This window comes from Ranitomeya imitator, chromosome 2 (genome assembly GCF_032444005.1).
Source record: "Ranitomeya imitator isolate aRanImi1 chromosome 2, aRanImi1.pri, whole genome shotgun sequence".
NCBI classification, from domain to species: domain Eukaryota; kingdom Metazoa; phylum Chordata; class Amphibia; order Anura; family Dendrobatidae; genus Ranitomeya; species Ranitomeya imitator.
Genome location: NC_091283.1, coordinates 31,093,711 through 31,111,054, shown reverse-complemented (window position 1 = coordinate 31,111,054; position 17,344 = coordinate 31,093,711). Strand labels below are relative to the sequence as shown.

Below are 17,344 nucleotides of genomic sequence, written 5' to 3'. Positions count from 1 at the left end.
ATGGCCAGGGCTCATTGACTTTAATAGGCAGCTGTAATCTGTTCCCTCAACATAGAGGGGTGAGTGAGGTAGACACACACACAGATGGTGATCCTGCTTTCTAGTAAGCGTTTGTTTTACTGTGGAGCAGGATTCACAGCTACACTGCTCAGTGCTGCTGTATATGGTTTTTCATGCTGCTGCTTCTGAACATGTGCTGTGTACGGGAGACATCGGAGCAGCAAGTCTCCACCCAGTAGCTCAGAGACAACGAAAATAGAGCTAAAGCCTGTAGCAGGGAAAACTGGATCAAGTTACGTTTCGGTAAAGTTTTACAGGAGTGATCTGTGTAGAAAATTCAGATTTTCTGCTTCACTTCTAGAGACGCCTAGTGGTGGGATTTGTCATGGCAAGCAAATTTTATTTTACTACACAGTAAAGGAAATGTCACCACCCAAACTGCACTGTTATGATTAGATATGACGCATATCTGACTAGTTATTAGTAAACTTTTCCAACGCCAACTCCAGTTAGGAGTCTGGACACAGGAAGAGTCATGAGACGTAAATCCACCTAGTTGACATTAAACAGTTCCCCTGCCTGTAAGATGCACTGAAATCCTGAGCATGATCATAAAAACTAAAAAAAAAATAATTAAAAAAAAAAAAAAGTTATCAGCCTATATCTGTTCCTATTTTTATACGTTTTGCTTCTTTCTAGTAAGTGTTTCTTAAACTGGATTCACAGCTACACTGCTCAGTACTATGTTCGGGATATGTGCTTAATTGAAATAGGTGAGCAGGAATCCTGTGTGTGTGTGTGTGTGCGCGCTATTTTTTTTATACTTCTGATAATTTTGAACACTTGATAATCCAGCACCTTCCCGATCCAGTAGAAATAAATTCCAGGACATCACATGTGCTTATTATAGACCTTTTATTAACAGAATCGTAACAAATGTCGGAATCGGAACATAAATAATTACAACCAATTAGAGCATTAGTTCAGTAGATCCGAGCGCCAGCGTTATGGCAGTCAGGCTGGCAGCGGAGACGCAGTCAATCACTGATGGGCAGCACCCGGCACATGAGCGATGGCCATAAACCCCATGTCCTGAGCTGAGGATGTGAGTAATGTGAACCTTTACAGGCTCATAGTAAACTTCCCAGTGTCTAGATGGCGTTCTCTCTCGTTGTGGCACTGGACACTTATAGCATGGCAGAAGTCACAAATGTGATGCATCTAGAAAGACAACCGATGCCAACACCAGGAGGACCCATAAAATACATAGATACCCGTAGCAAATCACACGGCAGTGGTGGGTCACAAAGCTCTCAGCATATTATCAAGAGTAAGACCAAAAACAAAGCCCAAACGTTCTAATATGTCAAGAAATATCAGAAAGTCTAACATTGGTCACGATTTTCCAGGAGACCTTCAGCACCGCCCCTTTAATAAGGGCCCAGTTTGTAGTTAGTATGTACCAGGTACAACCACCATCACTGAAGACCTGAACACGTAGCCACACCGAAACATTCTGCTCCTCCCAGGTCCACGAAGCTGAGATCTGAGGAGCTATTTGCCATCTTAGATATTTCTGGTGCTCCTCCGTATTGAGAAGACTGTGACCAGAGAAGCTCGGCAATAGGAAAAAAAGAAACATTCTAGTGTATTAATGCATCACACGATATGATCGATTGTAAGCGAGCTGCTAGAAATCACTACATGATTTGGATCAGGGAGGAGAGATCAGGACATTATGGTCTCCTCTGTATATGGCGTAATGACCTGTAATCCAGGCACTGGTGGCCTTACTGGACACCCGGGAACAATGGTGGATTATCGGTCCTGAAGTCGTCCACACAGTAGAGGAGTGTGGGCAATTAATGTCACCTCCAGCATATTCGGCCTCTACCAAGGAAAGATGAAAGCGAAGGATCACATCATGGCAGAATAGGTTTCAACAGCCTCCATAAAATCCTGGCCCTCAAATCAGGAGAACTCCATAAAGTCCTGGCCTTGAGATCAGGAGAACTCCATAAAGGCGTGGTCCTCAGATCGGGAGAACTCCATAAAGGTGTGGCCCTCAGATCAGGAGAACTCCATAATGGCGTGGCCCTCAGGTCAAGAGAACTCCATGAAGTCCTGGCCTTCAGATCAGGAGAACTCCATAATGGCGTGGTCCTCAGATCAGGAGAACTCCATAAAGGTGTGGCCCTCAGATCAGGAGAACTCCATAATGGCGTGGTCCTCAGATCAGGAGAACTCCATAATGGCGTGGTCCTCAGATCAAGAGAACTCCATAAAGGTGTGGCCCTCAGATCAGGAGAACTCCATAATGGCGTGGTCCTCAGATCAGGAGAACTCCATAATGGCGTGGTCCTCAGATCAAGAGAACTCCATAAAGGCGTGGCCCTCAGATCAAGAGAACTCCATAAAGGCGTGGCCCTCAGATCAAGAGAACTCCATGAAGTTCTGGCCTTGAGATCAGGAGAACTCCATAAAGGCGTGTTCCTCAGATCAGGAGAACTCCATGAAGTTCTGGCCTTCAGATTAGGTCACGATGATACTTTTGACCCAAAGATAACAGGACATAGGAGGTCTTGGATCATCGTTCATGACTTCTCCATGATCATTCTGTAGGACATCACCATAGTAGATCCATCTGATATATTCTCTGAAGTAGAAGATCTCTAACATTCCAAATCTCTCTCGTCTTCATTTCCATCGTGTTTTAGACATTTCCAACTTCCCTGATCCCATAAGATACATAACCTCCTGTTTCCTCCACAAACATTTATCAAGCCTCCCAAAAATAATCCCAAGTTACTATAACCCTCCCCACCCACCCCAACCCGGAAAAAAAAATGATTGCAATTCTGAGTTTCCAGCTGGTAAACAATTTGTTTCATCCCATTAGAAAAGTAGCGAAGAAGAAGATCTGGAAGAGAAGACGGGGGCAAAAATTAAAGGAAACGTGATGGGAGACACTAAGTCATATCTAATCATATAATCCTTACAGTCCTTTATGGGCTCAGCCTGAAATCTGGAAAAATACATCCTGCAGAGGGCGCTGTACACAGTTCACAAAGAACTCATTGGTAGCTGTATGACTGTGGGGAGCTTCCCCTAGTGGTGACTTCAAGTAACTAATATTTAATTTGATGCCCATGTGACAGGAGGACAAACCACAAACGGTACCTGCCTCATTACCCGCCACATGCACCAGGTAAAATCCTTCTCCACCTGTACAATTCATTTATGTCACCAGGATCCGGAGCAGTGCACCTGCCCATCACCCGCCAGTACCACACCACATCACCGGGCATCTGTGCAGAGTCACAGGAACCCCGCTCACCTCACAGCGTGCCCATCATTCCCCCTCCCAGGCTCAGTCTTTCTTGAAGCTTCTTGATGATCTGATCTCTGTTCTCCGCATCCTGCAGCAATTTCTAGAAGACAAGAATATTAAGAGTAAATTGTGAGAGTGATAGCAGCTGCAGTACCTGAGAACAGCCACAAGACAAGTGCGGCGCTGTGCTGTTCTATACACTGCTTCCTCCCAGAGAATGCGGGACTTTGTAACGGATGCTTAATTTGGGTGCTGGTTGTCGGACCCTCAGAAATCTGAAATAATGAACTTTTCTAAGGATATTTGTAAGTAGTGAGCTCCCCCTAGTGGTGGCTGTATAAATCTGTATATAGTAAGCTCCCCCTAGTGGTGGCTGTATAAATCTGTATATAGTGAGCTCCCCCTAGTGGTGACTGTATAAATCTGTATATAGTGAGCTCCCCCTAGTGGTGACTGTATAAATCTGTATCTAGTGAGCTCCCCCTAGTGGTGGCTGTATAAATCTGTATATAGTAAGCTCCCCCTAGTGGTGGCTGTATAAATCTGTATATAGTAAGCTCCCCCTAGTGGTGGCTGTATACAGGGCCGGCTCCAGGTTTTTGAGGGCCCCGGGCGAAAGAGTCTCAGTGGGCCCCCCTCTTAAACACATACCATGCTTCATGATGCTCAGATACAGCAGAGAAATATACCACAGCCCACGTAGCATATAACACAGCCCACGTAGCATATAACACAGCCCACGTAGCATATAACACAGCCCACGTAGCATATAGCACTGGCCACGTAGTATATAGCACAGGCAGCCCACGTAGCATATAGCACAGGCAGCCCATGTAGCATATAGCACAGGCAGCCCACGTAGTATATAGCACAGGCAGCCCACGTAGTATATAGCACAGGCAGCCCAGCTCACCCACCACCACGCCATCGCCCCCGACCGTTGTGGATACAGGATCTGAGCACATGCACTGATGAATGCTGCTCGTCTTCTGCTGCTCGCTGCGCTGGAACTGGACCGGGTCCCAGACCATGTCGCGACGTGATCTGTGTGTCAGCAACAGCGCTGCTCTTCTTAGTGATGAGCTCATCACTCTCACCCGGAAGTGACGACCACCGGCCTGGAAGTTACTCTTCTATCCCCATGGACGGTGATTGGTGAGTATTCCTGCTGCAGTGAGTCCCAGTCAGTGAGTCCCACCTCCTGTTGCTGGGAATCATATATCTGCTCCAGCTCCGCCTCCAAGTCCTGGCTGCAATCAGACACAGCACACAGCACACTAACACAGGGAGGGAGAGTTGAACTCGGGAATGTAGTCCAGCTTCGGGGGCCCCCCAGGAGCGCATGATGCGCTGCGCATCAGTGTCGGCAATGCCGGCATAATAAGTGTCTTACTGTTATGGGCCCCCCAGTCTCGCCAGGGCCCCGGCATTTGCCCGGGTGCGCCGGGTGCTGACGCCGGCCCTGGCTGTATAAATCTGTATATAGTAAGCTCCCCCTAGTGGTGGCTGTATAAATCTGTATATAGTAAGCTCCCCCTAGTGGTGGCTGTATAAATCTGTATATAGTAAGCTCCCCCTAGTGGTGGCTGTATAAATCTGTATATAGTAAGCTCCCCCTAGTGGTGGCTGTATAAATCTGTATATAGTAAGCTCCCCCTAGTGGTGGCTGTATAAATCTGTATATAGTAAGCTCCCCCTAGTGGTGGCTGTATAAATCTGTATATAGTGAGCTCCCCCTAGTGGTGGCTGTATAAATCTATATGTAGTGTGCTCCCCCTAGTGGCGGCTGTATAAATCTGTATGTAGTGTGCTCCCCCTAGTGGCGGCTGTATAAATCTGTATATAGTAAGCTCCCCCTAGTGGTGGCTGTATAAATCTGTATGTAGCGAGCTCCCCCTAGTGGTGGCTGTATAAATCTATATGTAGCGAGCTCCCCCTAGTGGTGGCTTCAGATTTGTCTAAAATGTTAATGGGTGAGGACACTACAGCCTGTAACACCCCATGGGGGTGGCAGTGGACCAGGATCTAGGCTTGTGTGGTCCTCACCTTAGTCGTCCGGTCCTTCTCCCTCTCCGAGTCTTGTAGTTGCAGCAGTTTGGCCTGGACTTGGTGCCGGTCAGCGTTCTGCCTCCGTCTCTCTTCCTGCACCTCGCCCTCCTTCACCCTCAGCGACTCTCGCAGCATCTTCTGCTCCTGAGCGCCGTCCTGCAGGCGTTTCTTACAATGTCGCAGCTGTTCCTGAAGGTGAAGGACAAGGTTATGGAGATAGATGAGGTACAGGCACGACGTAAAGCAAGGACATACCACAAAGCCCTCTATAGCCGCCAACCACTGACGTCCTGCGCAGCTTATACACAGCAGCCATCTAAACACGCAGAGCTGCAGTGTAAAGCATGGTGGAGGTGGATTTCAGACTATGCAGGAGTCAATTAGGGAAAGGCTGAAATAACATTCATCAGGCCTCCCAGTTCTGCTACACTGCACAAACCGAATTACCGGATCCATCTAACCAAGCATTTACATGGGACTTCCAAAAAAGTGATCCACTGTATAAAACCAATCAGAAACTAAATCTCCCTCCCATATAGGAGATGCCACATTGCATTCTGGACTCAGAGGAGACAGAAGCCTCCTTGTTACTGACTCAGCGCCGAGTGTCAGAGTCTATCGGAAGCCACTGGGCCGACACTAACACTGCTGGGAATCACTCACACGTGAGAGCGACCAGAGACCCCCAGAGGCACCGAGAGGACAGTACTGGGGAACATTACCACAGCGCAGAGGTCCTAACACTGTGCAGGGAACAACACATACAGAGGCTAATGGCCAGAGAGAAAGCAATGTATTATATGTATATGGGGGCAGTATTATAGTAGTTATATTCTTGTACGTAGGGGGCAGTATTATAGTAGTTATATTCTTGTACATAGGGGGCAGTATTATAGTAGTTATATTCTTGTATATAGGGGCAGTATTATAGTAGTTATATTCTTGTACATAGGGGCAGTATTATAGTAGTTATATTCTTGTATATAGGGGCAGTATTATAGTAGTTATATTCTTGTACATAGGGGGCAGTATTATAGTAGTTATATTCTTGTACATAGGGGCAGTATTATAGTAGTTATATTCTTGTACATAGGGGGCAGTATTATAGTAGTTATATTCTTGTATATAGGGGCAGTATTATAGTAGTTATATTCTTGTACATAGGGGGCAGTATTATAGTAGTTATATTCTTGTACATAGGGGCAGTATTATAGTAGTTATATTCTTGTACATAGGGGGCAGTATTATAGTAGTTATATTCTTGTACATAGGGACAGTATTATAGTAGTTATATTCTTGTGCATAGGAGCAATATTATAGTAGTTATATTCTTGTACATAGGGGCAGTATTATAGTAGTTATATTCTTGTACATAGGGGGCAGTATTATAGTAGTTATATTCTTGTGCATAGGAGCAATATTATAGTAGTTATATTCTTGTATATAGGGGCAGTATTATAGTAGTTATATTCTTGTACATAGGGGGCAGTGTTATAGTAGTTATATTCTTGTATATAGGGGCAGTATTATAGTAGTTATATTCTTGTACATAGGGGGCAGTATTATAGTAGTTATATTCTTGTACATAGGGGCAGTATTATAGTAGTTATATTCTTGTACATAGGGGGCAGTATTATAGTAGTTATATTCTTGTACATAGGGGCAGTATTATAGTAGTTATATTCTTGTGCATAGGAGCAATATTATAGTAGTTATATTCTTGTACATAGGGGCAGTATTATAGTAGTTATATTCTTGTATATAGGGGCAGTATTATAGTAGTTATATTCTTGTACATAGGGGGCAGTATTATAGTAGTTATATTCTTGTACATAGGGGCAGTATTATAGTAGTTATATTCTTGTACATAGGGGGCAGTATTATAGTAGTTATATTCTTGTACATAGGGGCAGTATTATAGTAGTTATATTCTTGTGCATAGGAGCAATATTATAGTAGTTATATTCTTGTACATAGGGGCAGTATTATAGTAGTTATATTCTTGTACATAGGGGGCAGTATTATAGTAGTTATATTCTTGTGCATAGGAGCAATATTATAGTAGTTATATTCTTGTATATAGGGGCAGTATTATAGTAGTTATATTCTTGTACATAGGGGCAGTATTATAGTAGTTATATTCTTGTATATAGGGGCAGTATTATAGTAGTTATATTCTTGTGCATAGGAGCAATATTATAGTAGTTATATTCTTGTACATAGGGGCAGTATTATAGTAGTTATATTCTTGTATATAGGGGCAGTATTATAGTAGTTATATTCTTGTACATAGGGGGCAGTATTATAGTAGTTATATTCTTGTACATAGGGGGCAGTGTTATAGTAGTTATATTCTTGTACATAGGGGCAGTATTATTGAAGTTATATTACAGTCAGAGCTCGTGACTCGCCTGGAGCAGTGTCTGACTCTCATTGAGAGCATTGAGTAGATCCTGGATGTCTCGCTGGTGCTGAACACTCTGGCGTTGATTTTCCGCGTGGGCCTGGGATAGCAGACGACCTTTCTCCTGGATTTGGGATACTAGAGGATTAGGGGCAGAAAATCCAGGAACTGAGGTACTAAAGTCATCGAGTCCCTGGGATAAGAGAGAGTCTGCGAGTGCCTGAAACAAAGATGGAGACATCCATGATGTGATGACAGATGATATTTTACACGGAGGTTTGAGGTTCGGACGCCCCTCACACGCACCTCGACATCTTGATTGCTGCTGCTCAGAGCTCCTTGTATTGCTGCGATCAGGGCATCTTTCTCCCGCAGAGCGGAGAGGCGCAGAGCATCCTGAGAGGCTGCGGAGCGATTTGCAGAGTCCAGGGCCACCTCCAACCTCTGAATCGTGAAGTCCTTCTCTCCCAGGATGTCACGCAGAGCCTCCATGATTATATAGAAGATAGCATTAGAAAAGCTGGGTGACAACCCCTGAGGGAACGGCAGAGGTGATAGTGCTCACATTGGGTGTCAGTATGTTTTTGTAGCAGAGGAAACAAGAATCCTACATGAATATAGTCGGAATATAGAAACTCGATGCCATGATTGATTATCAGGATTCCAGAGTTATAGCCCCGCCCCCGAGGAGCCACTCACAGTTATGATGTCCTGATTGTCACGAAGAACCTTCGAGAGATGTGCGATGTCCTCCTCTCTCGCCGTCAGCTCTTCCTGCAGACGTTTCTGTTCTGTTTCTCTTTGGCGTTTGAGTAAAGCCAGCTCATCCCCTTCTCTCTGCTCAGACAGGTCACAGTGTCAGAACGAGAGACCAGGCCCTAAGAAATCAGATCTTATGGATCTACTAGGATCCCCGGGGCAGAATTCCCTCTATAGAGCAGGACAGATTGCTAAGTTAGTGGCCTTTCTTCCTACTAACATATTTGCCCTGCATTAGAGCACCAATATGTAATGTATGTACACAGTGACTGCACCAGCAGAATAGTGAGTGCAGCTCTGGGGTATAATACAGGATGTAGCTCAGGATCAGTAATGTAATGTATGTACACAGTGACTGCACCAGCAGAATAGTGAGTGCAGCTCTGGGGTATAATACAGGATGTAACTCAGGATCAGTAATGTAATGTATGTACACAGTGACTGCACCAGCAGAATAGTGAGTGCAGCTCTGGAGTATAATACAGGATGTAACTCAGGATCAGTAATGTAATGTATGTACACAGTGACTGCACCAGCAGAATAGTGAGTGCAGCTCTGGGGTATAATACAGGAGGTAACTCAGGATCAGTAATGTAATGTATGTACACAGTGACTGCACCAGCAGAATAGTGAGTGCAGCTCTGGGGTATAATACAGGATGTAGCTCAGGATCAGTAATGTAATGTATGTACACAGTGACTGCACCAGCAGAATAGTGAGTGCAGCTCTGGGGTATAATACAGGATGTAGCTCAGGATCAGTAATGTAATGTATGTACACAGTGACTGCACCAGCAGAATAGTGAGTGCAGCTCTGGGGTATAATACAGGATGTAACTCAGGATCAGTAATGTAATGTATGTACACAGTGACTGCACCAGCAGAATAGTGAGTGCAGCTCTGGAGTATAATACAGGATGTAACTCAGGATCAGTAATGTAATGTATGTACACAGTGACTGCACCAGCAGAATAGTGAGTGCAGCTCTGGAGTATAACACAGGATGTAACTCATGATCAGTAATGTAATGTATGTACACAGTGACTGCACCAGCAGAATAGTGAGTGCAGCTCTGGAGAATAATACAGGATGTAACTCAGGATCAGTAATGTAATGTATGTACACAGTGACTGCACCAGCAGAATAGTGAGTGCAGCTCTGGAGAATAATACAGGATGTAACTCAGGATCAGTAATGTAATGTATGTACACAGTGACTGCACCAGCAGAATAGTGAGTGCAGCTCTGGAGTATAATACAGGATGTAACTCATGATCAGTAATGTAATGTATGTACACAGTGACTGCACCAGCAGAATAGTGAGTGCAGCTCTGGAGTATAATACAGGATGTAACTCAGGATCAGTAATGTAATGTATGTACACAGTGACTGCACCAGCAGAATAGTGAGTGCAGCTCTGGAGTATAATACAGGATGTAACTCAGGATCAGTAATGTAATGTATGTACACAGTGACTGCACCAGCAGAATAGTGAGTGCAGCTCTGGGGTATAATACAGGATGTAGCTCAGGATCAGTAATGTAATGTATGTACACAGTGACTGCACCAGCAGAATAGTGAGTGCAGCTCTGGGGTATAATACAGGATGTAACTCAGGATCAGTAATGTAATGTATGTACACAGTGACTGCACCAGCAGAATAGTGAGTGCAGCTCTGGGGTATAATACAGGAGGTAACTCAGGATCAGTAATGTAATGTATGTACACAGTGTCTGCACCAGCAGAATAGTGAGTGCAGCTCTGGACTATAATACAGGATGTTACTCAGGATCAGTAATGTAATGTATGTACACAGTGACTGCACCAGCAGAATAGTGAGTGCAGCTCTGGAGTATAATACAGGATGTAACTCAGGATCAGTAATGTAATGTATGTACACAGTGACTGCACCAGCAGAATAGTGAGTGCAGCTCTGGAGTATAACACAGGATGTAACTCATGATCAGTAATGTAATGTATGTACACAGTGACTGCACCAGCAGAATAGTGAGTGCAGCTCTGGAGAATAATACAGGATGTAACTCAGGATCAGTAATGTAATGTATGTACACAGTGACTGCACCAGCAGAATAGTGAGTGCAGCTCTGGAGTATAATACAGGATGTAACTCAGGATCAGTAATGTAATGTATGTACACAGTGACTGCACCAGCAGAATAGTGAGTGCAGCTCTGGAGTATAATACAGGATGTAACTCAGGATCAGTAATGTAATGTATGTACACAGTGACTGCACCAGCAGAATAGTGAGTGCAGCTCTGGGGTATAATACAGGATGTAGCTCAGGATCAGTAATGTAATGTATGTACACAGTGACTGCACCAGCAGAATAGTGAGTGCAGCTCTGGGGTATAATACAGGATGTAACTCAGGATCAGTAATGTAATGTATGTACACAGTGACTGCACCAGCAGAATAGTGAGTGCAGCTCTGGACTATAATACAGGATGTTACTCAGGATCAGTAATGTAATGTATGTACACAGTGACTGCACCAGCAGAATAGTGAGTGCAGCTCTGGGGTATAATACAGGATGTAGCTCAGGATCAGTAATGTAATGTATGTACACAGTGACTGCACCAGCAGAATAGTGAGTGCAGCTCTGGAAGATAATACAAGATGAGTGATGTAATGTTATTTCTCCTCTATTATTTGCAGAGTAATGTCACTTTCGTCTTATCCTCATTCAGGACGCAGCAGGATGTATCTTGTAGTTTATTAGTGACAAATCAGACATCAAACAATAATAATTTCAGTAATTTCAGTAGCACTGATCAGTCAGTGTCTGTGCCTCCTTCTCCGCCTTCTGCTGCTGGGGCTCATGTCCCCCTGTCGTGGTCTCTAATTTGGGGTCATTATTAGTCACCTGTATCTGATCTTCTCGTGCCCTTAACTTCTCAACAAAATCTGTAATAAGTTCCCCCGATGGGTCACAGGCTCCAGGGAGCGCCAGCAGCAAAGTCAGGGAGTCCTGAGGATTAGAGGACAGGGGCCAGTGAGCCAGAACATGGTTCCATAGCCCACCCTAGGACAGACCTGCGCGGGCGCCCACCTCCAGGAACTCCTCCTTCAGCGTCAGGCTCTTGATTAAATCTCGGATTAGTTCCTGCTGTTCGATCATTTGGTCCTGGAAGGGAAGGAGCATTGAGAGTAAAACCAAAGCTCCAACAAGTGCAGGGAGATGCAACACTGCAGCATTAAAGGGGAGGTCTCCTAAAGACCAGACTGTTATATACCCAATTATGGAGAGTCTGTATAAACAACCACATGCCGAGAATGGCTTTCCCTAGAAATATTCGGGATGGAAACAGGACTTGGATTATCGCAGACTCTGATGCGACCATCCCTTTAAGGAAAAAAAAAAAAAAGTTTTTCTAGCTTCACTTTCTAGATATTTATATTGTAGATCACGTCACAGCTCACCTCCTCCTCCTCCTGTACAATGGCTGATAACACCTCTATATACAGTACATAACACAGGATCCACCATTCACAATAGCTGATGTCACAGCTCACCTCCTCCTCCTGTACAATGACTGATAACACCTCTATATACAGTAGATTGCACAGGATCCACCATTCACAATAGGTGATGTCACAGCTCACCTCCTCCCCCTCTTGTACAATGACTGATACACCACAGGATGACATCACATTGTGGATTTAGGGTCATTATGACCGTGGACACAGTAGCACAGTGATGACAGCCACCGATCACACGTTGGCGTCTTACCTGCTGCCGTGACTCGGTGCAGCCGTTCTGCGCCATCTTCAGCTGTGTCTGCAGCCTGCTTATGGTCTCCCGGATGTGGAGAGAACGAGACGTCTGAGTCTTGCAGACCTGGAATTCAGATGCGACAGGAATATGGAGATAAGAAGTATAAAGTGTATGATCATTAATATCAGAGAAGAGGCCTACAGGACAAGTGATGAATGTCTGACCATAGAGGACGAGTGATGAATGTCTGACCATAAAGGAGGAGTGATGAATGTCTGACCATAAAGGAGGAGTGATGAATGTGACCATAGAGGACGAGTGATGAATTTCTGACCATAGAGGACGAGTGATGAATGTCTGACCATAGAGGACGAGTGATGAATGTCTGACCATAGAGGACGAGTGATGAATGTCTGACCATAGAGGACGAGTGATGAATGTCTGACCATAGAGGACGAGTGATGAATGTCTGACCATAGAGGACGAGTGATGAATGTCTGACCATAGAGGACGAGTGATGAATGTCTGACCACCGGGGGGATATGTTTCATGGCAGGAGCCCATCAACCCTTTCACACTGGCCAAACTCCCATTACAGGTCATTGGCCCAAGGTAGAGACCAGCAGACGCTCAAACATTCATGGGCAGATTGCGTCTTCTGTGCTGCCTAAAAGTCATTGTTGTCGGCAGCACAACTTCCACTACACAGGTGGACAGTCTCGCAGTCCTTCCGCCTCGTAGTCCACCATTCCTCAACACTAGCCAACATGACTATATTAATGGCCGGGCAATAAAACGTTCATTGTCATCGAGGGTGAAACACCCTGCACATTACCGTCGTCTGCACATTTACTGGAATGACTCCGGTTTACTAGGACGCCTCATTCCTCACCATTTATTATATAAGGGACATTCCTATCGGATCAGGGTATATATAGTTATAAGATGCAGGTGGACTCCTTCTTAAATGCCTCGCGCCTCAGTCACCAACTCCGGAGTGTTGACCGTCACCGATATTGACTCATCTCTCCGATATGTTACCTCCATTAATGGGGCAATTATAAAGAGGTGGCATATGCCAATCACCCTCGGGCACACGTGCGGATTCCTCCCCTGTAATTTCACAGATTATATTGTGGCACACCGGGTGGAGTTAGACATGCCATTATTTAGATTATACAGATTGTCTGGAGTAATGTTTGCCTTTGGCTGGGACACGCCCAAGACATCTGTACTTTGTTGTGAAGGGAAGCCATAGTTGGGCAGATAAAATATTGCCGCCTGCCCATGGACTGACTAGACTGACAAGCCGAGTCACCACCAGGCTGTCCTTCACCCAGGGCTAGAGTTCATTTCCGTGCCCTCATTTCTTGGCTTGTTGGTGCCGTTCCTTGCACCCAGAACATCAGGAACCAACGTGATCTCCCTGGTGTCACGATGGGTGAAATCCACGCTCAAAACTTCTAAAACCACTAACTCCACAAAGAATATGGTAGAAAAGCGATGCCTCTTATCAGTGAAGAGGAGGTAATCAAGATGCTTCAATTTTTTATAGGTAGGTGAACGTAACAATACCTTTCAGGATTACCCTTGTCCCAAAACGCATTGAATTTACTTGCACCAATGAGTAAAGGTTGAATCATCTTCACATAGAATGATTTGGTTTCTCTAGATAACTGGAGTCATTCTTCTACCATTTTTTGTTCACTGATAAAACCAAAGGTGTACCTCGTGAAAAAATTAGGACAACAGTGTTCACAGTTTTATGCACAAGGCCGGGCTGGTGACCAAGCCTCATGTGACGATACTGGATAGCGGGCAGAACAAAACACTGCCCTGGTCCGGCTGCCACATAGGACCAAACTGGATGCCGGACCAGGGTAGTTTGAGTCTTGCTCATCTCTTTGCACCTTCCATTAGCCACCGAGCCCGTGAAACACTATCAACTCTCGAGAAGGCCACATAGGTGTGCTCATACTCTAACATACCCATCTACTATCACGTACCTCAGGTCCAATGCCCATGTAAGCATCGATGTCTCGCACAGGTTCTTCGACCTGCGGCCTCTCGTAGTCCTCTTCAATATGCATCTCCACATTTCCCGCCGTCATTCTCTGTTGACCCCTGATGGGTATCTTGCTTTTTGTTGGTGTTTTAATGGGACTATACTTAATTTCCTTCAAGCTTTTCAACACTTCTCCCGCCATCGGCTTGGGTAAAGAAAATGACGAAGGAGGAGATGAAGCTAGAGGAGACTTTGCTTCCCAAAACACTACTCCATCTCCTTCTTCACCAGCATAAGAAAGAGAATCCAAAGAAGAGGCAGATAAGGAGAGGAGGGAACCCTTACTGCTGGTGCTCTCTCCACCAACACTCCCTAGAGATTTGCTCCTTAGAAGAACCGAGCCATCATCTTCGCTTCGGCCGTGCTTCTTCCTCCGAGGGACGGTACACACAGACTCGTAATTGGCATCGGAAACTCTCCAGGAGGAACAAGAATGGCACTTCTCGCCCCTGATGCAACGAGAGCAGCCCCTGTGATGGTCGTCCCACCAGCTCTCATGCTCCCACATTGAGCGGTCATGGTCCAGAAGATTTTGGTAAGATTTTGAAGGAGTTCCCGAAGACAAAGAACCCAAAGAACTATGCAAGGACACTGGGCGGTCCGTAAAAGGAGATGTTGGACATGAACTTTGGTATCCCGGAGAAAGGGAATTATTCCGAGACTTAGAGTAACCCGGAGATCTGAGATCATTATAAGAACCCCGATACCCATAGGCATTACGGTCTTGCAGATGCCCAAGGTACTCCGGTGCTGGAAGCCCCCAGGCCCTGGCGTGAATAGTACGTAGGGTAAACGAAAGCTTCTCCTTCTCCTTCACCAGGCGAATAGACCTCTGCTCATACAGCTCACGCATACGAGACAACACCTGGTCATAGCGGTGGTAGACATTCAGTGAGTGGCAGCACTTTCCGCAGATGAACTCCGCATCTTCCGGCCTTCCTTTCCCTTTTCCCGATCTGGGGGATGATCCAGGTGGATTGCGGAGAACTTGGGTCCCTAACACATGGGAAAATAAGGCCGGGAGAGATCCGGAGCCCCCGAAGAGCCACTTACGACGTGATCCACGAAGTTGTGAGGAACAGAGGCGGCAAAGATCCGACATATCTAGAAGAGGAAACCGAGAAACAATACTAAGCGGTACAATTATTTTGAAAAATAAAAAAAAAAATAAAAAATTACTTTTTAGCCCTGAGGGACCTGATGCTCAGAGTTTTACATGTCACCGGCTGAATGTTTCGCACACAACATACAAGGGGAGCGTGTCCACGTTTTCACGGCACTGACTCATCTGTCACAACACCCTGCAGGAAGGGAAGGCGAGGAGGAGGCCGGCGGCAGCAGCAGCAGCAGCCAGGGATTACCGGATTCTTCCACTGATACTTTCTACTAAAACTTTTCCTCAGTTCCCGTGACCCCAGATCCTCTGCTATAAAAGACCCTCTGCTATTCCCCTACAGCTGCTCCAGTCTGTCCTCTGCCAACCAGTAAGTCACCGCCACCCCCCCCCCCCCCGCTGTCACCACCACCATGCCAGTCGTCACCACCCACCTGCGCTGTCGCTGGCACTGACGAGGCCCCTAGGTCTCCTTGCACTTGCAGAACTAGTCAGAGCTTCTTCCAAAGCTCCTATGCCCCCATGGCAGACTGGTGTCCAGAAGAGAGCTCAGGAGCAGGACAGGACCCTCCTCTGCCAGCTCACCTCTCCTTCCAGGAAACTCCCCAGAGGGAGGAGTGGAGGTGTGCACCCAGGACACTACCTGACTTAACCCTTTCAAGGTAGAAACACCTGAAACAAAGGTGGATTTGTTTTTTTGGTTTTTTTTTTCAGGCTTGCTACAATGTATCAATTTTCTTCTCCCCCCCCCCCCCCCCCCCATACACACCGACGAGACTCATAGCAACAAATGGAAAATATTTGCCATGTGAACTCCCTGGCATTTAGAGGGTTAAAGAGCAGCTTTGTGAGATTATACTGGAAATAGCTCCTGTAATCTCCAGCAGAATACCACCACCACCTCTCCTAGGAGAAAAGCGGCACACTACAAGTCCCAGCATGTCCTATTCAGGAAGAACTGGAGAACGGATAATATTTCGCTCGACCCCCCATATCATGAGATAAAAACTTTTTTTTTTGCTCCGGAGAGGAAAGAGTTAAAGGGATTTTGCAAATGAGGATTTTTTTTTGTTTGTTTTCTTTGGCTGGAGCTTTCACCTGCACAGGTTATTATGGGGGGATGTTAACACATTCAGTTCCAGAGGGAGCAGAGGACTGTGTGTTTTGTATATGGGTGTCTGGCAGTTCAGGGGTTAATGACAACTTTTCAGGCTGCAGTGAAGTTGCTGAAACTTTGGAAGATTCCAGACAACTTTTCTTCCACCCCCCTCCTGTGTGGGATGTTGGTTTGCTCTGTTTACAGATGTTTATCTATGGGTGGGGTCCCACCTACATCTACAGGTGAGAAGTCATGCCACGCCCACTTTTAAAGAGACAGCACACTAAAAAAAAAAAATCTGTAGCCATTTTGGGCTGATTTTTAAAACCTTCCTTTTTCTTTTTTTTTTTTTTGCTGGGGGCGAATTTATAACACCCCTTATTACTTTGTCTTTTCTCAAGTATAGGTAATGTTAATAAATTAATGCTTTTAAAAACTTTTTTTAATTATTTGAGTCTGCTTTTCAATTTTTATTTTACCATTACAGCTATAACATTTTTTTTTTCCTTTCCATATTGCTGTGCGAGTGCTTGTGTTGTGCGAAACGAGCTGATGTTTTTACAAGTGCCATGTTACGGGGTACCGCCTCACCCCCACTGAATGATAAGCGGCACACTACAAGTCCCAGCATGTCCTATAAAAGCAAGATCTGCAGCACGGATATTAATATTTAACTTTTCGTTAATTACAGCCCCCATATCATTGGGATAAAGACTTTGCTCCCTTTCAGCTGCACAACCTGGAGATGAAAGAGTCAATAAGACTTCACCAATGATGATTTTTATTTA

General features: G+C 45.3%; 1 protein-coding gene across 1 annotated transcript; it reads right to left on the bottom strand.

Moving 5' to 3' along the window:
- Positions 1–898: 898 nt before the first annotated feature.
- LOC138661580 (coiled-coil alpha-helical rod protein 1-like) lies at positions 899–16,058 on the bottom strand. Its single transcript, XM_069746389.1, has 11 exons — positions 15,892–16,058; positions 14,285–15,447; positions 12,294–12,401; positions 11,613–11,687; positions 11,427–11,531; positions 8,484–8,621; positions 8,091–8,270; positions 7,798–8,004; positions 5,378–5,575; positions 3,338–3,431; positions 899–2,920 (listed from the first exon to the last, which is right to left on the bottom strand). The coding sequence occupies exons 2-10, from the start codon at positions 15,443–15,445 to the stop codon at positions 3,339–3,341; spliced, it is 2,265 nt and encodes a 754-aa protein (XP_069602490.1). The 5' UTR covers positions 15,446–15,447; positions 15,892–16,058; the 3' UTR covers positions 899–2,920; position 3,338.
- Positions 16,059–17,344: the final 1,286 nt, after the last annotated feature.